We start from the raw sequence: 23630 nt of genomic DNA, 5'->3' as shown, positions 1-23630 counted from the left end.
TTGCTGATGCAGTGTCAGTAACTGATAAGCACATTTTATATTTAATATTACACTGCTTCATTAAAGAAACTCACAATCTGCTGAATTGGGGATAAGTGCAAAATGGATCTCTCAAATCTGGAATCCACAGACAGACTTTGTAGATAATGATTCTCTGATTAATGAAGACAAAAGTCAAAGTGCTCATCATCACATGAACAAGTACAGGCTTCACAGGTTTTGCCTGGATGCTACGGAAACATTTTATCATGCCATAATCACTAATGAAATCTAACACATGAATGTTTCTATTGCTGTGTTCTTATATACATTACAGCTGATTTAAAGAAGAAGATCTCGTGTCTCTAAAAAGTTGACAATTTGTTGAGATGGCTACACTCCCCTATTTGAAAACAAGTACATGTTATCCAGCTTGTGTTCGAAAGTATTTAAAGTGGAAATGGACTGTTATTCTTTGCAGCATGTCATGGTAAAGTTGTGATGGATGCTATTGGTGGTACAATGAGGAGAGGAGTGTGGAACCAGATGAAAGACAGAAAACGGTATGCTGGCTGAGCTACAGATTTTTATAAATGCGCACAAACTCAGATTCAAGCAAAAACCATGTTTTATGGTACTGGAAGGCCTGTACAACTGAGTGTGCATAACTTACATTCAGGTCAAACTTTTTGCTCATATTCGAAACTACTATTATTTTTTACCTTAAGCTATCACAATATTCTTGTCAAAACAACCCTGAAGCTTGAAAAAATAAAACATCTTCTCATAACTGAGGACGCAACCCATCAAAGATGTTCTGGGTATTCAGAGGTGTAAAATGAATATTGCGGGGATCAAATGCTGCAGATGAAGGCAATTGCATTAGATGCTGCAAGGATGTGCATGTTGATCTGATAAATCCTGGATTGTTTGTCATTGTAGAAATTTTAAATGACGTAGGTATATAAAAATTTCTATGGCATCTCTGAAAATGCAGAAGCTATGGTAATGTCTATGAAACCCATTACAAAGGCTACAATATATTCGCACAATACGAAAGTGACAGCACTTTTTGTTATAACTGAGCAAATTTGAACATTAACAAATTAACCAATGATTATTTAAAAAGGAAAAGATATTACTCATGTCTTAGAATTGGGACCTACAACTGTGTTGCAAGATGAATTTTTTTAATAACAAAATGTAATACAATGAAAAATTGAAAGACTCGTGTTTAAACTGTACGATTTATGTATAGTTTTAGTTTCTTAGAGTATCCAAAATTACATTATGAATGACGCTATTTGTGTGAGCCATGTATAGAATCTATAATGTCCAAAATGCAATTAGTTTTTGACTTTTATCTTCGAGATTTCAAGTTTTTGATACAATTATTGCATGCCTAATTTAACACATTCCTTATGTATTTGTATTTTAAAAGAAGGGAACAATTCAAATAATTTATGATTTAAACATAATTTTGAAAAAATTCTTTCAGGAGCTATCTTTCATTCCACATAGCCAACTGTGTGAACACATTATCAATCATTTAGAAAAGGAAATGTTACTATAACAATTAATGAAACTCACTTTTCATATGGATGATTGCCCAAGAGGAAACTTGGAATCACTCTTTCCTCAGCTGAATTGTACTTTTGATTCAACTGACCTTTAATGAGTAAGTATACTGTTGTATTCGATTAAGAAATAATTTTATCTCTATCCACAGCAACTACGAGGCCTACCGATCGTACAACAAATTCAAATTATTTCCAACATCAATTGGTGGATATTTAGTGCTTCAGTCATTTCTACGTTGAAGTAAACATATTTATTAACTAATTTACAGGTTCTGCCAATTCTCCATTGCATTTTCTTCATATGAAATTACTTTTAGAAGCAGTGCTCATTTTTAATAATATTCCAATGCACCCTTTGGGTTGTTCATGAAAATTATTTCAACCAATACCTCAGAACAAGAGTAATTAGTTTTTATGTTGGAGAACTACTGCTACACAGCTGACCCATCACTATTCCTCAAATGTTCTGAGAAACAATGGTGCACAGATTACATTAACCTCTCAATAGAGCCACATCATTTTATGACAAGAAATTAAGAATCTTCTGACATTTACTCAGCCATGATGGGCTAGGCTGCAAATCTGGAGGCAAAAGCTCGCACAGGAATATACCGGCTGCAAATAATATTTACAACTAGCTGTTTGTGACTAGTGCTAATCTACTCACACTGCTAATTATGGGAACTGCTAATAGATTATTTTGTATGTATGCATGTACGTCTGTATGTATAAGTACTTTCACTACTATTAAAAATATCACTGCTGCTCCTACTACATTAATCGGCTACTTATTTTACCTAGTATCTCCAAATACATTGATACTTCGCTAACCACCAAATGGCGCGTGGCAAAGGGTACCACATAATCCTGCTGGTCATTTCCTTTCCCATTCCACTCGCAAATACAAGGGAAGAAGACTGTATGTGTGCCTCCATATCAGCCCTGATTTCTCAAATTTTATCTCCATAGTCCTTATGTGCAATGTATGTTGGAAACAACAAAATTGTTCAGCAGTCAGCTTCAAATAGCAGTCCTCTAAATTTCTCAATAGCATTCCTCGAAATAATATCACCTTCCCTCTGGGTATTGTCATTTGAGTTCCTGAAGCATCTCCATAGTTACACTTCTGTGTTGTTTGAACCTACCAGTAACAGAAGTAGCAGCATGCCACTGAATTGCTTCTCCAACAAAATGTTACTTGCTATGTTGCTAGCTTGCTCTAGCTTCTCATACAATTACCTAATAAAATTCCCAGTTCTGCAATTAATACAGAATCTTGCTGGCCATGTGCCAGTATCAAAATCGTCAACACTATTTTTCTGAATCATTATTAAGCCCTAGCATTTTATGCTCCTGATACCACGAAGACTGCATGTTGCTCTAGCTGACAGAGCTAAGATGTTCACTGCACAGCTGCATGTGCTACTCAGGTTCACTGTTATGGTCACATATCCTACTCTTAGATTTGCTACTCATGTTTTTCTTTTTTTATATATAGTTTTAGGGCGCAAAACTGCTTCGGTCATTAGTGCCCAGTCTGTGGCTTAGGTAAAAAAAAAAAATTGTAAATCAGCAGCAATGGGAGTGAAACTTAAAAAGTGGGTAAACTAAAAAACAGAAGGAAAGCTTAGAAAACAACTACAGAAGGGGGGGGGGGTGTTTTCCCCAAAAATAGCTTCAAACGACCGACATCATATCACTGACACTGATAAGCTCGAGGACGTGATCGGCTGATCGAGTGTCATCTGATAAACTGGAAGATATGTCAGGCAACAGCTGTAAACAGACGCGTAGCGGAGTAAAATAGGGGCACTGAAGTAAAAAGTGTCTCACCATCCACAGTTGAGAGCAGTGGAGACAAAGTGGGGGTGGATCGCCACTTAAACGGTGTCAATGGCCAAAAAGACAGTGCCCTATCCAGAGTCTAGTTAAAATTACCTCCTCCCAATGACGAGTTTGGGAGGAAGAAGTCCAAGCACAGGAAAGAGGTTTCACATCCCACAATTTATTATTGAGAAGTGCAGACTAATGTGTGTGCCATAAAAGAGCAACACAAAGACATAAAACACTCTGTAGATCGGTGAAGGGAACCATGCGAACAGTATGTTGAAGAAGAGAGACTGCAGCCTTGGCAGCTATATCGGCCATCTCATTTCCACGGATACCAATGTGTCCTGGGATCCACAGGAATGTCAGAGATTCCCCCCCGCCCCAAGTGGAGGCAGTCCTGAATCCGGTGGACCAGAGGGTGGACAGGGTAAAGAGCTTGGAGACTGAGGAGAGAGCTGAGCGAACCTGAGCATATAATATACTGTATCCGCTGATGGCAACAGATGTATTGGACAGCCTAAAGAACAGCATAAAGCTCCGCAGTAAAAACCAAACACTGGTCAGGAAGCTGAAATTGATTAGGGGTGTCGCCAACGATATAGACACTCCCAACACCAAATGATGTTTTTGAGCCGTCAGTGTAAATAAATGTGGCATCCTTCATTTGTGCACATAGAGTAGCAAATGCCCGACGATAAATGAGAGAAGAGGTACCATCATTGGGAAGATGACAAAGGTTACGGAGCAGGCAGGTCCGGCGGCACATCCAAGGCAGTGCTGTACCTCCAAGTCATCAAGAAAGTTTTAGGAAAAAGGAAGGAAAGAGAATGTAGCACTTTACGGAAATGGATCCTGATGGTAGTAGAGAGGAAGGGTGGCCTGCATACATTAAATCCAAGGCGGCGTTGAAAAAAAGGTCATGGGCCGGATTAGCAGGCATGGGAGACAGATGGCTTGCAAAATGACTCAGAAGGGCAACTCACCAATTGGACAGCAGAAGTTCAGCAGTCTTCGCATAAAGGCTTTCCACAGGGCTGGTGTAAAAAGCTCCAGATGCTTAACGCAATCCACGGTGGTGGACAGAGTTGAGACGCCGAAGAATAGACGGCCGAGCAGAGTAGTAAACTATGCTTCCATAGCCCAATTTCGAGCACACTAAGGTGCGATAGAGGCAGAGAAGGTGAGCCGAAAGATAGGAAACTTGGGAGGACCATCACAGTTTTCTTTCAAACATAAGACCCAAGAATTTAGCGACGTCTGCGAACAGAAGGTCAACAGGTCCTAGATGAAGGGATGTTGGAAGAAACTCTCTACGACACCAAAAACTGACACAAACGGTCTTACTGGGAGAAAAGCGGAAGATGGTTTCAATGCTCCAAGAGTGGAGGTGATCGCGACATCCTTGAAGACGTCATTCAAGAAGACTGGTCTGTTGAGAGCTGTGTACATTGCAAAATTGTCCACAAAGGGGGAGCCCGAGACATCGGGAAGGAGACAATCGATAATTGGATTTATGGCGATGGCAAACAAGTACAACACTTAGCACGGAGCTCTGGGGTATCCTGTTTTCTTGGGAGAAAGTATGGGAGAGAGTAGTGTTCACCCACAATTTAAATGTGCGCTCTGCCATAAATTCACTAATAAAAAGGGGGCAGCCGACCTTGAAAGCCGGAAGAGAACAGTGTGCGGAAGATGCCTGTCCTCCAACAGGTACCGTATGCTCTATCCAGATCAAAAAATATTGCTACTGTTTGGCGTTTCCTGAGGAAATTGGTCATGATATAAGTGGAGAGAGCAACAAGATGGTCGGCTGCAGAATGATGCTTTCGGAAACCGCATTGGGCACGTGTTAAAAGGCTTCGCGGCTCCAGCCACCAGGCTAAATGGCAATTCACCATACGCTCCAAAACCGTACATACACTACTCGTGAGAGAAATGAGGCGATAGCTAGAGGGGAGATGTTTGTCCTTCCCAGGTCTCGGAACAGGAACGACAATAGCTTCCCACCATCTTCTACGAAAAGTACTGTCGGTCCAAATTCGATTATAAAGGTGAAGGAGGTAACGCAGACTATGGAATGATAAATGCAGGAACATTTGGATGTGGATACCATACAGTCCTTGGGCGGAAGAGCAAGAAGAACAGAGTGCGTGTTGGAGTTCCTGCATGGAGAAGACAGTATTATAGCTTTTGCTATTTTGAGAGGAGAAAGTAAGAGGTCGCACTTCCGGTGCACACTTCTTCGGGAGAAAGACTGGCAGGTAATTTGAAGAGCTCAAAATCTCAGCAAAGTGTTGACCCAATGAGTTAGAAATTGCGACGGGGTCCACTAAGGTATCATGTGCGACAGTGAGCCCAGACATCAGGGAGAAACTAGGCACACCAGATAACTGTCGGATTCGACTCCAAACTTCTGAGGAGGGAATGAAGGTGTTAAAAGAGCTAGTGAAGAAGTCCCCACTTGCCTTCTTGCTATTGCAGATGACGCGACGGCATGGTGCACATAACAGTTGGACAAAGTAGGATGTTGGCAGAAAACATGAAGAGCATGTCGCCGCTCACGTATTGCGTCACGGCATGCCTTGTTCCACCAAAGAACTGGGGAGGGGGGGGGGGGGGGTGCTGCGGCAAATTGCAGATGCAAGGCTTTGAATGTTCCACAGGTATAAGAGTAACTTCTGTACAATGAGTGACCTGATCGTTGACGCTAGTACAGTGACAGTCATCGAATGTCGCTAGAGACGAAAACAGTGCCCAGTCAGCTTGGGCAAACTTCCAGCATCACAGGCGCAGAGAAGGCAGTTGTGGCTGCAAATCGAAGGACTCATGGAAAATGGTCACTTGAGTGTGTATCGGCAAGAGCGAATCATTAAATGTGCCGAGCTAGCTGAACAGTACCGACCAAAAGGTCCAAATGAGAGAAATTCGTCGTGGAGGCAGGAAAAAATGTAGGTTCCCCTGTGTTGAGGCAAACAAGATTCACTTAGTGGAAGACGTCAATCAAGAGGGAGCTTCTCGGACAAGGATGCGGAGATCCCCAAGGTGGGTGGAAGGCACTGAAGTCCCCACCCAGCAAATAGGGAGGTGGGAGCTGACCAAGGAGATGAAAGAGATCAGCTCTTGCCATTGGTGTGGATGATGGAATGCATACAGTACAAAGAGAAAAGGTGTATCCAGAAAGGGAACGACAGACAGCAACAGCTTGGAAGGAACTGTTTAAGGGGACTGGGTGATAATGGACAGTATCATGGAGCAGAATCGTAAGTCTGCCACGTGCTGGAGTGCCATCAATAGACGGGAGATCAAACCGGACTTACTTACTTACAAAGCGATCATGGGGCCGTAGTTTTCTTTACTGAAGACAGAAAATGATCGTCGAGTAGCATCGTAAGAGGTTTGACAATTCATCCCGATTGTCTCTAATGCCGTGGATATTCCAATGGATAATTGACATAGGGTGGACAGAAAAGGGAAGAATCTTATCACGGTTGCTCTCAACTCGACGACTGCTGAGAGCCGGCAGCCGACATCGTGGAACGACATTCAGCCAAAGGCATAAGATCCTGACCCATAGGTTGTTCGGGGGCAGCTCCTGCCACCAGCGATTTGCTAGTTGATCAGCCGCCAGCACTGCGCCTTGGTGACACAGAAGATGGCCGAGGGCAGTTACCTCCAGGTGGCGCTGTAGATGAGACATGCCGTGGCAGAGAAGGAGAGGAACTTGGTTTCTTATGAGCCTTCTTCGTGAGTAGGCTCTTTTTTGGAAGCCCGGGTGTCTCATTTTGGGGCTCGTGATTTAGCAGAAGCCAATGAAGGTTAAGCCGTAGAGTGAGCAGGTGATAGTGTGGAGGTTGAACAGGTGATCTTTGCACTGGCCGATCTGATGACCGTGGCACTGAAGGTGAGATCACAAGAGTGCATGGCTGCCTCCTTGGTAGGCTGAGGAGATGCAAGGACAGTGCTATATTTACCTGCTGGAGGCACAGTGAGCTTTTGACTGGCAAATAACGTATGAGCAGCAAATGTAGTCACCTTTTCCTTCACTCTGGTTTCCTGAATAAGCTGTTCATCTTTGAAAATGGGGCAATCTCTAGAGGAAGCAGTGTCGTCACCCATAGAGTTGATGCAACAAGGGGATGGAGGTGGACAAGCATTCTCTTGGGCATCCTTGCCACACGTAATGCAATTGGCCGGATTGGAACACGACTGGCTGGTATGATTAAACCACTGACACCGATAGCAACACGTAGAGTTGGGGATGTAAGGGCACACTAAAATTATCTCATAGCCCAATTTAATGTTCGATGGAAGATAAACTCTGTCAAACGTCAAGAAGATAGTACAGGTTGGTACCAAGTCCTTGTCAACCCTTTTCATGACTCTATGAAAAGCTGTTATGTCCTGGTCGGAGAGGTAGTTTTGAATTTCCTCATTGGACAATCTGTCGAGTGAGCATGTATAAACCACCCCGCGTGATTAATTTTAAGTGCGGTGCACTTCCACCTGGACAGGAAAGGTGTGTAGCAGTGAAGTTCGCAGCAACTTTTGTGCCTGGAGGGCACTGACTGTTTCTAACAAGTGCTATTTTGTAATCGGGAAGAAGACTTTACAGGACCTGCAGTTGTGTCGACACCTTTCTGAATAATGAAAGGGTTGACTGTGGAGAAGTCTTGACCTTTGTCTGACAAGAAACAACAAGGAATTGTGGCACTGATGGAAGAATTGTCCGTGGCAGAGACTCATTTAACTTTCACTTGTGAGCAGAAATTGTAGACGTAGAGGAAACCATTGCTGAATTATCCCCCATGATTACCGGCATCTCCGACGACGCACTCCTTCCTTGTGGAGGGCTCTCTCTGAGGGCACTCCCGCATTAGGTGACTGTTCACACCACAGGTCACACCTCCTGAGGAACGGACGGAGGGACCAATTAGCATGTTTGGAAGGTACCAGCTCAGGTAATCACTCCCCCCGGGCCTGGCCATTACCAGGGGGTATATACGTGTCCTGTCTGTCTACCCGGGGTGGGGAAGTACACGTTACCGTCACGGACTACGCGTGGGTCAACGTTCACACACGCACAGTTAGGAAAGAAAGAGAAAGGGAGGAACAAATGGTTCAAATGGCTCTGAGCACTATGGGACTTAACTTCTGTGGTCATCAGTCCCCTAGAACTTAGAACTACTTAAACCTAACTAACCTAAGGACATCACACACATCCATGCCCGAGGCAGGATTCGAACCCGCGACCGTAGCAGTCCCGCAGTTCCGGACTGCGCGCCTAGAACCACTAGACCACCACGGCCGGCCCCAAGGGAGGAACAAAGAAAAGGAAAGAAGACAGGTCGCGAACGCCGCAGCGGAGAAGTGGGTAAAGAGAAGAGGCAAGAAAAAGAGAAGGACAAATGCAGGGCAGAGACTTTCTAGTATAGAAAGCAAAGAAGAGAGACTGATTACAGTTACAAGCATCTGTCTCCGGACATAGGCATGAAACATACTCCCATAGGGGGAGAAGAAAAGGGAAGAGGCGGAGGTGATGGGGGAGGGGGCAGGATGGAGGATAGGGAAGGATGTGGAAAAGGAAGGTATGCAGCCCGGAAAGGAAAGAGAGCCGCACTACCTCAGGTTCCCATGCTTGCCATGCACGTATCCACAAGAGTTGTGGAACCCCTGGGGGGAGCTGCTGCTCAGGTGTCTACCATTATTTAATCTAAGTTACATATTTTCAAAGTAATAAATGGGGTGTACATCACCGATTTCAGTGATAACCGCATGACATGGTTTTTCAGACCACACAACCAGCAACACACTGTTCTGCATGCTTGGTATGGGAGAAGCACTCCATGCAGTGGACACTATACCTGAATCTCTGGCACCGGTGCCATGGCACCATCTTGCTCGACCTATGATCTCTTGGAATCCATATGAAGGCCAGTATGACCTTTTGTATTTTCATGGTAAGTGGTCACCAACTACAATCCAGCCACTTTGACATCTACAGCTATGCCCTAGAACACCCTACAGTTCGCTGTTTTGTTTAAACTCCTCATATGCACACCCATGACTACTATGGGTGGCATTCTCATTGCTGCAAAACCCTTCCTGTGGAACAATACTACTACCATTTTACTTACTGTCCTGTCTACTTGTGATGTCAATGCATCCCTTTAATTTGTTTAAAATGGCATATGAGTCTTTGTGACATTAAGTGTTGGCCTGTTAGCTGTGAATCAGCTACACTCCTTTACATACTGTCTAAGCTGTCCCTAGCATGATAGTTTGGTTCCTTGACCTGTATGCTTGTATAATCACCACACATTTCAGTGCCTGAAGAAGCCAACATTTCGGTGCCTGAAGAATCCTTTATAACTGCAACATTTGTTTACAAACAATAAGATCAAGAGTGAGCCAGTACCAAACATTCTGCAATTGTGTGTTGAATGTTCCCCGGTCTTTGCCTAATTTCATTCCTGTGACATCTCTTGTGAGCATCTGTTTCCCTTACCAATTTCATAAATCGCATTTAAAAAATTGCTCTTTCTTCTTTAGACCTGTCACGACTCGAATGGTGAGGTCACACATGGTTTCATCTATGTACAATTATTCACCAAAAGCCATACACAGAGTTTTTTTATTACTGAAAATTTTATAACTAATACAACAGGTACCACAGAAGCTGTCACAACATGTACAGGTTTTAGCCGAAGTATCAGGGCTCATCTACAACACACAAATTTTATCTCTCTTTTTCAAACCCCCAAAAATTTTTAGGACAAACTCAAGAATAACTATGATTCACACACAAGATAAGAACAGCTAATGTTTTTTTTTATTGTATTTATCAGAAGTTATTGAAAGGAGGAATATTTCTCAAAGGACCTACACTTCATCTAAATGTGAATTTTGTGCATCCATCACACACAGCCATTATACAATATAGATGATATCAACAACGTCAGCCACAAGTCCCATTCCACTTCTATTTAAAACAGTCAGCACGTACCAGGTGATATGAAAGTCAAGTGCCGGAGTACAAGAATACTTTACAATTACGAACAGAAACAAGTTCCAGAAAACTGACAATCTGTGAGAATTCCACTGCACTGCATCTTTTACTCTACACACTTAACAAAACACATTATTTGACTCAAAGCAATACATAAGAGATGTAAATACTTACAATATTCTCTGTTGCATTCAGTTCCAGATTTAATTCAGGATCCTTCTTGATAAAATCAGTGGACCAAGATATTCCCAGTGGGTCTTTAACAGACTGAAAGAAGAAAACACTCTGAATTATAACTGCTTGCTAACTTCTGTACATACTGGGTGTATACGTGGACAAGGAAAAAAAAATCCCAGAGTTCTCCTGGATTTCCCGGTTAAAAACACACTTTCTCCCAGGTGAAATCATACTTTTTCCCTGTTAACTGACAGTATATTTTCTCTCGGAACTGTGTAACTTATCAGTCCTTTGAATGATTATGGTTTTATACACAGGCAAAGAATTTCCCGGCCTTTCGAAAACTAAATACGGGGAAAAAAACACATTTCGGAAAGATCTTTGGTGTGCAGCAACACATACGCTGCATATTTTCGTATTACGAAAGTATATATTTGAATTTCAACGAACACCGCATGCTACTTTCCGAAGCATTGAAATCGAAATTGTGATGCGCTTTTGTAAGCCAGTCATAGCTCATGTCACGTGATCTCGCCAGCCGATGACAGCGGGTATTCAGAGCTTACAACACGTGATGTAGTCAGCCAATAGCAACATCACTTAAGTAGCGTGAACACACAAACAGAAAAAGTTAATGGTTTAAATTAATATACATAGTGTTGCTACATGAAACGAAAAGCTTTCACATATAATATTGGTCTATAAGATTAATACGCTGAAAGAGAAGCTACGCTTTCACGTATAATGTTGGTCTTTTATGTGTGTATTACAATTTACGATATATCACACAAATGTGCACGTAAAATTTTTAATAACGACATAAATGTCTGATCTTCTGGGCTCGAAATTCATCTAAATGGCTCGTCATAAAAGAGTTGATTTTTAAATGAAAGTCAAACGCTCTGATTTAAGAAATTAATCGTACATACTCGCACGTAGTTCAACTTGCGTAAAAGGAAATTTGCTTTGATGATGACGCTTTTCACACCATCATTTGATATATTTTCAAGTGACCAGTTAGAAATAGGTTCGTTTCTGCAGTTGCCAGAAAGCGACAGATGACATACGTCACCGCGCTTGCACAGCTACAATGCCGTAGGGAGCCCATATGTCCGAACGTGTAAAACATTAAAAGATCTTACATTATGTCATAAAAGAAACAAGACATCAGAGGATACTCCAAAAGCATTAGAATTTCGTGACTCACACTAAAATGTGCACATACAAAGTGCACATTTGTATGTCCAGATTCCCACTGAAGTAAGCGACGACCTGATATTAAGCTTATCAATGTGGTTTTCAGGACGTAAATTTTCTTGGAGTACCAATACTGTGTTATCTCATGTTTGATTGTTTATTATGGCATAATGCCACACGTGCTATAAGTTGAAAACACACGCTTGAAATGCAGCGAACAATGTGTGGAATTAAACACTTCGTTTCAAATATATTGTCTGCCTCAGCGGAAAAGATTAATAAAAGAAAGTTTCTTCAGCAAACCGACAAAAATAACTTCATTGTTCTGTAAGGCAGTTAATGCATGACTGTCAGGAAGGTGCAAATAAAATAAAAATTTTAGCCTTCCATAATTATGTGAATGTATTTTAATTCACTTGATAGCTCCCGGCTACAGAAATCTGTTTTGTTTTAATTTGACGTGAGAGCAGTAAACGAAGAGGAAACAGCATTATCACTAATTGTAAACATGGGTCACGTGGAGACTACCCACTTCCCCACTATAACTCAGACTGCTCTGCGCATCAGCCCCGGGTCTACGATATTTCCGAACCGGGGCAATACCCCGCCATTCCCTCGAGCGTTTGAGATAGGAAATCAAAAATTTAAAAACAAATTTCAAAATATATTAATTTTGTAGCGCACAGTTTTCTGTAGAGTCTGATGCATAAAACATATGTGTTCGAGGAAATGTAAAACATGTTATTTGGTCTTAAGTCCGCTGAAGTGCAGTGCCTCGCCTCCCTACGCAGCATTCTTCTACCACACATCACTGTATTTCACTATGTGGAATTGAAATGTATATTTTGTAATGGATGCCATCAAACTATATTCAGAACAATGGGAATTAAAATGTCCTGTGCTGCCTCTCTTGCTTACAGTCAGCCGGTTTGACATCCTGTCCCTCTTTTTTATTAAAAAAAAAAACTATTCAGAAAATGTGCACTCTTTATTCCCTATCAGCTAACAATTTGCTGCTTTGTGTAACATAAAATTAAATATAGGATACATAGACCCAGTAATGACATGAGACAAGCAAGACAATACACATTTATTCAATCCTTAGCTCTTAGAATTTTTTTCTCTCTAATCTTGCTACAGCTTTGCATGATGCACTTTCCTTTCTGCGAAAGTTCGTCAAACATAATGCTACATGAAAAATCGAAATGTCGCTGTCTAATATTGAAAAAGCTGTTAATACAAATAGGACCCAAGATTGGTGTGGTTTCCTGATCTGATTACGTCTATTTTGTCACTGTCTGCTAGATAAAACAAACTAAGCCTTTCTAATACTGCAACAATTGTAACACACACTAAATAAACGAGACTTTTTTGGCACAAATGGTCTTTTTTGTAATGACAGAATATAATTCACAAAGTACCAATATCAAATGCCTATTGGTCCTACTACAAGCAACAAGCTTTACGTTATGGAATAGTTTCACACTTCATTCTTAAGCTCCAGTTTCTCAAGCATAAGATCGAAAATTAGTAGTACAAAATTTTTATACAAACTTGAAATCGTCATATTGATCCATAATTTGTGTGATGTCCCCGTTTCTTTTCCTTCCTCGTTCTAACAAACAGTCTTGTTATCACTAATTCTGTAGCTATTCCTGCCAATGTCAAAGTTTATTTACATGTTAACTTCACTAACTCTGCCAGAATCACCGGTTTAGTTATTCTGCGATTATTCTCCGGTTAGGCGTTGTTACATGTTCATACAACGCGTTTTCCGCGCTTCTTCCAGAACCGAACTTAAAGTGGCTGCTAGATGGGGACTGTACAACTGGCCCTTACTAGTATAGCAATCTGGCCAAAAATTTTCAGACAAAATTTCATTTTCTTCGATACACCGAGAAGGTAATAAGTAATCTTTCTTACCTGTTATATGTTTATTCCCACTCCTCTAGTCTGTATCTATGGATTTCGCTAATAATTATAACAAAGCTCATCATTCGCAAACCCAATCAAACAGACAATCAGGCATCTGTTAGCATTCAGCCGTACACCTTGACTCGGTCAGCTTGTGTAGCCGCTTTTGTCTGTACGAAAATTTGTTTCTACATGCGACGAGGGTTCCCCTGACAGAGAAATCATGTACAATATGCACGTATTCACAAATCAACATAGAATGTGTTCAAAAATGTTAGAAAACCGATAGGGATGCGTTTCAACGTCATATGGATAATCGATAGACTTACATGTGCTGGATGTTAGTCGCTTTGTGCAACAAGGTTTTCTCCCCTCAAGAATATGAATTCCCCACCCCCACTTCCTAGGTCTGGACCTGATGCACATGCATGAATCTGGCAACTTGGGTGCTCCAGTAAAATTTTTCCCGGTAGCATCTAGCTACTTGCAGAGACTGCTTACACAGCCAACAGCCACATTTCTGTAGCCAGAAGCGGGGGAAGATACTACTCAACTGCGCATGCGCTTGATCCCGCTCATAACTGCTAAAACGAAGCTAATGTAAACAGTTGTGACGTCACTCTCATCGGAGGCAATTTGTTATTACGAAGTCTTCCTAAAGCCTTTGACACATTTTGCTGTTGGTAGACGCTTGTATGAGCACTGTGTTTTGTTGCTGTATATGGCGCATTTCCTTTGCAATCTAAGTTTTATTTTCGTTTTTTCTGTCGTTCATGTTTTATTGTGCTGCAGTATTATCTGCAGTAGCAGGATACAGTAATATCCTTTGTTAGAGTATCGGTTCTTACCAGTCAACATTACAAAAATTTAACTGAAAACAAAAACAATGAAAAATTCCCGGAATTAGAAAAAAATCCTGGGTTTTTCCCAGTTTTCTCCCGGATGAAAAAATTCCCGGGTTTTTCCCGGATCTCCCGGTTGTCCCGGATCGCATACGCCCTGACATATGACACAGCTCTCAATATCCTTTCTTATGAATATCATCCAACTTTGCAGACATTCTTATCGCTTGGGAACAGTACCTGTCAGAATGAATCCGAATCAGTTCCAATGTCCCTGATTTTGCTTTCTGTCATTTTGTATTACTTATTTGGCATACGTTCACTTTCTATTCCTGTCACATAATCCAGAGGCACTATGGCCTGCTCTATCGGGTGGTCGTACTCCCACATACAAACTTTATATACGTGTGTGGCAACGTTTCAAAATTAAACTCAGATAATATAGAGATGCAAATAATCATCCAACTGTAAACCCATAAACAAGAGGAGGTTTTGGTTATTAATCAAATGAATATGGCATTCCACACATTATCATCAAAATTAACCAAATTTACTGCTATTTACACGGTTTCTTGCTATGTCACCTTGTATTTTCAGTGACCACTTTTTAGGAAACAATGCAAATTTGTCATGTGTACTGGGGGAAAATCACAAGAAACTACATACAGCCAATGCAATATTTCAGTAATGATGTAAATACTACAGTGAATAGTGACTGGGAACTCTAGAATATACACCCATCACATATCACAGTTCCACATCATCTGTTAGAACACTGTGAAACAGAGACATGTGACCAGATTAACTATTATTTCCAAGAGGAAGTCTTCCTTGCTCCCTTGACACCAAATATGTACTTAAGGCATTCATTACATAGAATCACAATAAAAAATTAATGCAAGGGTAAGGGTTGATAAACATATGCTTGTCATGAGTGCAGTTAAAATACCATTCGTAATAACCTACAAGTAACACATCTAACTAAAGTCAACTGGAAGACCATGGACATTCTTGATAACAGCTGGTATCATAGGTTACAACTATTCACCATCCATGAAAATTTAGCTTCAATGCTCCATTTTTGTGTCATAACATTCTTACAACACTTTCTGCACAATAAAGTGTTTTTGTGAAAACTTACATTATGCTCAGATCCATCAGCATCTTGTTTCAGTTCAGGATCTTGCTTTACCCAAACACTAGGGCTTTCAGTCTTTAATGGGTCTTCAAGAAACTGAAAAAAGGCAAAAAAAGTGAAGTGATCAAGGCTCTGAGCACTACGGGACTTAACTTCTGAGATCATCAGTCCCCTAGAACTCAGAACTACTTAAACCTAACTAACCTATGGACAACACACACATCCATGCCCGAGGCAGGATTCGAACTTACAACCGTAGCGGCCGCGCAGCGATCAAGGCTTCTGTGTCTTGTTCCAGTGGACTTGTGGAGGGAGGTGGAGAGAGGTGGAGGTAGGTGGAGAGAGGTGGAGGGAGGTGGAGGGAGGTGGAGAATCTTTCAAACATATTTTGTGTAGAAGCTGTCATGGCCATACCCCTAATAATCACATATATTCATCAATTAGAAACAGGCAGCGAGAAAAATTGGTGCCACAATTCAAATATTTGAAACCAAAGCTTTGTTTATTCTTGAAGGCAAGCACAACAGTAAGCTATTGACACCAAAATATCAATCAAAATTATTTCCTAGATACCAAGCAGCAACCAGCATAGACAGTAATCATATATATTATGAAAGTGGATTTGTTCCACCACCTCCTAAATCACTGGTTCGACTTCAACCAAGCCAGGTACACATATTACTCACTTATCTAAACTAAAATACTAAGAAGGTAAGAAGCAGCAACCTCCTATGGAGGTGGGCAGGATGATGTGGAGAGAGGCAGGGAAGAACAACAGACAGAGAGGGAGGTTGCAGGAAAAAGTGGACAGAGAGAGAATATCAGGTGGACAGAAGTAGTTGTCTGATTGAATGATTAAAGGCACCAAACTACTAGATCATCCATCCCTTCTTCCTCAAACAGGCAGGCAGATCTACATAACTATTGGTAACAGAGAGCCTACCACACACAATCCAGAGGAAGAAAACCCCAATGTCTATGAAAGGTCAATGAAACAGCTACAAGGAAAAAAAGAAAAATTGTAGACAGAGGGCGAAAGACAGGCAAGGTGCAGCCAGAAGCAGCGGAGTGCAGAATGCAATGGGGGGGGGGGGGGGGAGGTACATACATCCCCCAGTCCCCACCGCTTACCAGAAGTACGCCAGTGCCTCAGAAAGACTAGCAACATAGATAGGGCATGAGAAGTACATAGACAAACGATCAATGTGAAAGGAGGGAAGAAGAGTAAAAGGGAAAGGTAGGGTGAGAACCGGGCTGGTCCACCATGCCCAGACAGCCGCAGCCTGGTGTGGGCAGAGGAGGCAACAAAGTGTGCAGCTAACCCCTCAATGGGTCAATAATCTTAAGTTGCCCTCCCTTAAAGAAAGTGGTAAAAGCCCTCCTCATGAATTAAACGTAAAACTAAGTCAGCCACTGAGGCATCATCTCCTAACAACAGGGGGTAACGAGTCAGGGAGACTAAGATTCTGCCACAGGGTGGCTATGTTGCACAATACAGGAAAATGTAGACCACTGTTGAACGGGAATGACAAAAGTGGGGTGGCACTGGAGGTGATGACTGTGAGTCAACCAGATACAGACGATGTGGAGCTGGCAAAAGATGGTAGAATGCTTGTGAGAGGCATGCATGGAGAACCTCCATAGATTCATAGTTTCCTTATCACTGCTTGTTTGAAGTCATAGAGATCCATTCCATATTTCAGGTTCCTAAAACTTGATGGTGTAATACCGATCAGAGGTCTGTTTCCAGACTACTAATTACCAGAGCCTGTTTACTGGTAGCTTGTTTGGGCAAGCTATCAACAAGTTCATTCCCAGGCATCCCAACATGACCCAGAGTCCAAACAATCGTCACTGAGCGTTCACATTTCTCAAGGGCATACTGGGAATACTGGTTGGCAATGACCAATGGATGCTGAGGTTAATACTCGTGGAAAGCTTTCAAATTGGTCAAGAGGTTGCTGAAGAATGAAGGACCCACCAGTGGAGGGAAGGATAGGCTCAAGAGCACAAGATATAGCTGCCAATATTACAGCTTCTGGCAAGGAAGGCAGTTCAGTATGATCCGTGACAGTGTAAGCAAAGCCCATGTGATCAGCAATCAGTATAGACTACTGCTGGACTCCAGGATGCACCGAGGATGGAGAAAAACTGGTGGCAGAGGGCCTCAGGAGGGACTGTGTCTTTTGGACCTCACGATGGGTCAAGACAAAGCTGTGACCAATGGGTTCCTCACAGAGGTATACATGAGTGGGCCCAGAGGAGATGTGGACGGAGAAATAACTGAAATTCTAAGGGGAGGGACAGGGTGTGGACTGCGATCAAAATCCCTGATCCGGGCCACCATTGAGGTGTGTTTGGAAAGAGGGGATGACAGTCTGGATACTTAGGAGAGTTGCAAACATAGGTAGCATAACTGAGAAGCTGTTGTTGGCACCTGATACACAATGAATGGACCCCAGTCTCCATGAGTAATCTGTCCACAGGACTAGTTCAAAAGGCTCCTGTTGCAAATCAAACCCGACAGTGGTGCATCAGATCCTGTATCCGCAATGCTGAGAATGATGCTGAACCATATGCCAGACTCCCATAACCAAGACAGGGTAGTGCACTATGCACCCCTGCTGGTGTTACTCAGGTGACAAAGTGTACTGAGGTGCAGGAAGCACTTTCACTTACACTGCAAAATACTGGGAATTCATGTCAACTAAGAATCAAAGACGAGTCCTAGAAAGCATTAAGTTCCTGCCACATTTAATAGTTTGTCATCAAGAAAGTTCTGGTTGTGGATAAACCATATGATGTTGACAGAAAACTATGACATGGGTCTTGGCAGCTGAAAACAAAAACCCATGGGCGAGTGCCCATGACAGCGTCTTTCATATGGCGCCTTGCTGTCTACATTCAGCCACATGCACACTAGAGAAGCAATAGTAAGAGACAGAAACAGTCAGCATACAAGGATGATGACACTGATGACCTCACAGCTGGAGGTGACCACTGATGGCTTTTAGAGAGACAAGGACACTCAGTACAGAGCCCTGCAGGACTCCATTATCTTTGATATGGGGAGTGTTGAGGGAAGCACCAACTAGAACCCAGAATATTCACTGTGACAGGAAATTCTAGATAAAAACTGGGAATGGATCCCACAGATCCCACTCGTGTAAGACAGCAAGGATATGGTGTCACTTCCTAGTGGCACAGAGCTTTTACAGGTTGAAGAAGATGGCTATTATGTATTGACATTGGGCAAAAGCTGATTGGCTGGCAGACTGCAGGCAAACCAGATTACCAGTAGTGGAAGAGCCTTGGCGAAACTCACACTGGGATGCAGTTAGAAGATCCTGAGACTAAAGAAACCACACAGCTGCCAGCTCACTGAGCATTCAAGTGATTTACGGAGAACATTGGTGAAACTTACTGGGCAATAACTGCTCTACTCTAAAAGTGTTTACCCAGTTTCAGCAATGTGACAATGATGCTTTCGAATTGTTGCAATGCGAACTGGGCCTCACTCCAGATACAGTTACAGATGTCAAGGATATGATGCTGACAATCTACTCATAGCTGCTTGATCATTTGGTTGTGGATGTGACCTGACTCTGGGACTGTATCAGGGCAGAGGGCTAGGAGACTGATGAATTTCCACTCAATGAATGGAGCTTTACACAGCTCTAGGTGGCATGTAGTAAAAGATAATTGCTTTTGCTCCACCCATTGCTTGATAACACGATAGACAGGTTGATAATTCTCAGATGCTGAGACTCAAGCATCTGCAAAGCAAAATGTTCGGCAATGGTGTCTGGGTCAGTGAAGACAGTGCAATTTCAAGGCAATAGCAGATATGCCCGACTAGTGTCTGGTATATGTAGACATGTCTCACCTTAGGTCAAACCTGCGAAGGAGAGGTATATGGTCCGATGGTTGAAACATGCTGCTACGAGTCTAATTGTTTACATGATTTCATCAGGTGGCAGACCTGGGCATGAAGCCACTTAAAGTAAATAAGATGCTCCATTAATCAGTGCCACTTATAGTGCTGGAGAGCCTGCCTACTGTCTCTAATGGCCTCTGCAATCTCTGATGACCACCAAGGTACTCTCTTGTCAGAGCAGGCCTGAGGAACAGGGGATTGCTAAATCAGCTGCCAAATGAATGGCTGGAATTATATTCGAGACTGCCTTGTTGATGCCTCCATGTGGCGGGGAGTCAAGGCCAACAGCAAAGGAAAAAGCACTCTCATCAGCAATGTTGAGAGCCCATGTGGGCATTCATCCAGGGTAGTGATGCTGATGTAGGGACAGGAAGATTATGGATGGTCACTACCACACAGGTCATCATGAACTCCCCATTCGATGGATGGGAGAAGCCAAGGGCAGCACATGAAAAGGTTAATGGGTGAGAAAACTCTGTGTGCCATGCTGAAGTGTGTGGCAGTACCAGTATTTAAGAGGCAAAGTTAAAGTTGTGTCAATAAGTTTCCAAGGTCCTTACGATGACCAATGATCATGATTAAAACCCACAAAGGGTTATGTGTACTGAAATTGTCCAAGATTAGGAAAGATGGGGTGGGGGTGGGGGGGTGGGGGGGGAGAGCTGAGAAACCGACACAACCAGTCGGTCACGAGATGCTTTATCATCAGGAGGGAGGTAAACACTGCAGACAGTACTATGCTGAAATGCACTTACCCGAGCAGCCACAGCCTCCAAAGGTGTATCAAGGGGCTGAAGTTTGCTATACAGTGTATCCAGAACATATGTGCAAACTCCATTCCAAGTTCCATTATGTGATGCAAACTGGGGCCTCAGGGGTTTCTGGATTCCTGTATTGGCCACAGGAGTGTGAGAGCCCACTGGAAGCTCCTCCTCCTTGAATCACTTTTCTTGTCTTTCCTATCCTTAGACGATTTTGATGATGCCAAGGATTTCTCAGAATCAGTTTCATGTAAAGATGATGATCATAAACCAGTGCAACCAACAGCCAGTGGCTCCTTCAGCCACTTGCTGGTGTCGTTTTAGACCAGTGCAACCCAGGGAAGGATGTGTCCCCAAGGACCCCTTCTGGCAAGAGAAGCCAGAAGAAACTTATTTGTCTGAGGCTGGGAGGTGGGGACAAATGTCCCTTGTGGATGGGAAGCTATCAATCCCAAAGCAGGCGTGGAGAAAGCAGTAAATAGGGATCCCCCAAACCATCAGGGGGGCAGGGATGGTTGAGTGGCCCTGAGGGCACACTACAGAACGAGTAACAGGCAGGAGCACCATTGGCCAAGAGGAAATGTCTTTGTAGCTGTAGCATATGACATTACGTACATGCTGAGGGACACAGTGGACATAGATGGGGAGAGGGGCACACAGGACACTTGCAAGTGATTCATTCTCAAGAAAACAGTGTAATCTGGTGAGCAGGGAGTGTGGTGCTTTCCACAGTGGACACAGATGGGGAGAGAGACACACATGACATTTGTAAGCGATACTCATCCGCAATCTCTACAGATGAAGTTAGTGCTGCAATGTAGAGACGTGCCCAAATTCCTGAAACTTTAAGCACTACATGGGGGGGAGGGGGGGAGACCTACAATTTCACATCAAATCAGTATACATTACCTTGACCTTCTCAGTCACTGAATCACCCTAAAAGGCCCTTGGGGAGGGGAGCGGAGGGGAGGGGACATGGACAGAGAATGGAGTGAACGGTAATGGAGGTCAAGGAGGTTAGAATTGGAGTAAATTAATACCCAGGTGAAGCCAAGAAGTCCACTACTTTTCCTTAAATAAAAGTTTCTTCATTCTGGAAAACAGTGCCATATCATTATTGTACGAAATAGAAAACATGTAAGATATCGTAACAACTTTCTGCTTCTCGCCAGTGTCACAATCACAGTAGTGATGTGGTGAATTATGGATGCTATGAAGGTTATAAATTTATTTATTTCACAATTAAATGTAATTGTGAATTTGACCTAAATCTGTACAAATAAAAATAAATGTAATCGTTTTGCTTGCACCACTAGCAATCCATCAGTAGTCATGGAAAACAACTCACATATATGCCACCTGGGCACCCATGGTCGTTGTCCTAGGAACCCAAAACTAGAGAGAAAGTTTCTGCGATGATGAACAGGCACAACAAATGGCCTTTGATGTAAAAAGCATTGACCACTTGTTTTATTGTTTTATGTGCAGTAGAATACAAATTCACAGCTCGTTTCCTCTCCACCACTTTTCCTAGTCAAATGGTGTAATGATGCAGCCACACACTTGGTACAATTATAGCTGTCAGTGAACATCTATGCACGCCACCAAAGTTTATAGCAACTGCCCTCTTGTTACATCCATATTTGTTCTTCCATGATTTTTCTGAAATATCCTACCTGATTGGACTTTCTCTGGATCCACCATATCCAGTATCACACATTTATCCCTACAAAAGCAGTGGCATAACAAATTTATTTTTTGGTCCACTCAACTGAAAGATTCTCATGGTATGTGCGTGACAAAAAGATAATTGAGTGGTACAATGTGTGCGGAACAGATACAGCACTTCTGCAGTAGCAATATTAGCAGGTGCATAAATATATTTCTGTTCATAATTTCCTTTTACTGCGTCCTCCTGTGTGGAAACCAATATTGTAGGCCCACACAATATTGTAAGCTTTTCTCTATCTGTATTTAGCTTTTCCTTGTTTGTGGGAATGTGATAGCATTGCCCTCATTTACTAATTTTGTTATTCATCTTAACCCTGCTGTAGCTGCCACTGCCATGTGACTTAGAGAAGCACCTGCTGAAACCTTAGCTTTGGGGGGGAGGGGGGGGTTATCACCAGTGTGACCTGCAAATGACCAAAACTACATTTGACATTCTGGCGCCAAATGTTCTAAAAACAACTGAGCCACATATATATGAGAAGCAGAGTCGCTGCCAGGTAGTCAGTTTGAAAGCTACAATCTTCAAGATATCTTGGAAGTGATAAAAAGTGAACAACTGCACTATTGGCTATTACCACGGACTTCAGTCAGTATTGTGCTTAGTGATATTAGAAACATGGGGGGCATGGACAAATGTGTTTTAGTGCTAAGTGTACCAGTGTTGCATTTTTCAGTGCGAATAAAGTGCTTATTTGTGAATAATTGGCATCTAATTTACCTACATCGTAACAACATAATAAAGTGGATCGGTATGTAATAAGGAAAAAAAGTAGAAACATCTGATGATTCTGGTCACCGTTCAGCCACAAGAATACCACCAGATGTAAAGATGGAGCCCAGCACTTCATCAAAACTTCCACAACGAAGTTCATTGATTGATTCCTTGAATCCTACAGATATTGGCAATTATTTGGATATATTATCACCAGTAAATATTAGACAAATGCACAATAATCATTTTGAACAATATCCATGGCTGGTGTTCATACAAGTTAAAAAGGGACTACTTTGCATTAACTGTTCAATTTTTGTGAATAATAAAATGGCTGGAGGAAAGAAATCCATTATCGCCAAGAAACCTGTGACTGAACCACTAACAAAGTTTGCCAAACTTGATGAAGATGGTGACCTTGAGACTCACTCTCAGCTCAAGTACCACATAGAAGTATCAACAGGTGCAAAATTATTTTTAGAAACATGAAGCAAACTTGAGGTCATAAATCAATTGTCAAGACAGATAATGGAAAGCAATAGGGAAAACAGAGACAGTCTTGTACCTATAATAAAAACAACTATATTTCATGGAAAGACAAATATTACCCTGCGGGAGCATACAAATGATGGGAGAGAGCTCTACTAAGATTTAGAATAGACGCCAGAGACTTGCAACTAAAACATCACCTTGAAACCACTAAATCAAATGCCACTTACATAAAACAATGTATAACAAACTTATTTCATGCTGTGAAACAGAGATGTTATCGAGATTACTGGAGGAAATCAAAGATTCTCATTATAACAGCATAATCTTCGATGAG

General features: G+C 42.2%; 1 protein-coding gene across 4 annotated transcripts in view; it reads right to left on the bottom strand.

The window, feature by feature from the left end:
• LOC126213523 (zinc finger protein 708-like) overlaps positions 1–23630 on the bottom strand; it is a 115507-nt gene that overhangs the window by 67702 nt on the left and 24175 nt on the right. For 3 of the 4 annotated variants that reach the window (XM_049941359.1, XM_049941362.1, XM_049941361.1), the window contains 2 exons: positions 15667–15759; positions 10570–10662 (listed from right to left, as the gene is read on the bottom strand). In XM_049941359.1, coding sequence (XP_049797316.1) covers positions 10570–10662; positions 15667–15759 — 186 coding nt within the window. The remainder of the gene's footprint in view (positions 1–10569; positions 10663–15666; positions 15760–23630) is intronic. The other variant, XM_049941360.1, reaches the window with a different exon arrangement.

Source organism: Schistocerca nitens, chromosome 11 (genome assembly GCF_023898315.1).
Source record: "Schistocerca nitens isolate TAMUIC-IGC-003100 chromosome 11, iqSchNite1.1, whole genome shotgun sequence".
NCBI classification, from domain to species: Eukaryota; Metazoa; Arthropoda; class Insecta; order Orthoptera; family Acrididae; genus Schistocerca; species Schistocerca nitens.
The sequence above is the reverse complement of the archived record's forward strand: the minus strand, read 5'-3'. Positions and strand labels throughout refer to the sequence as shown.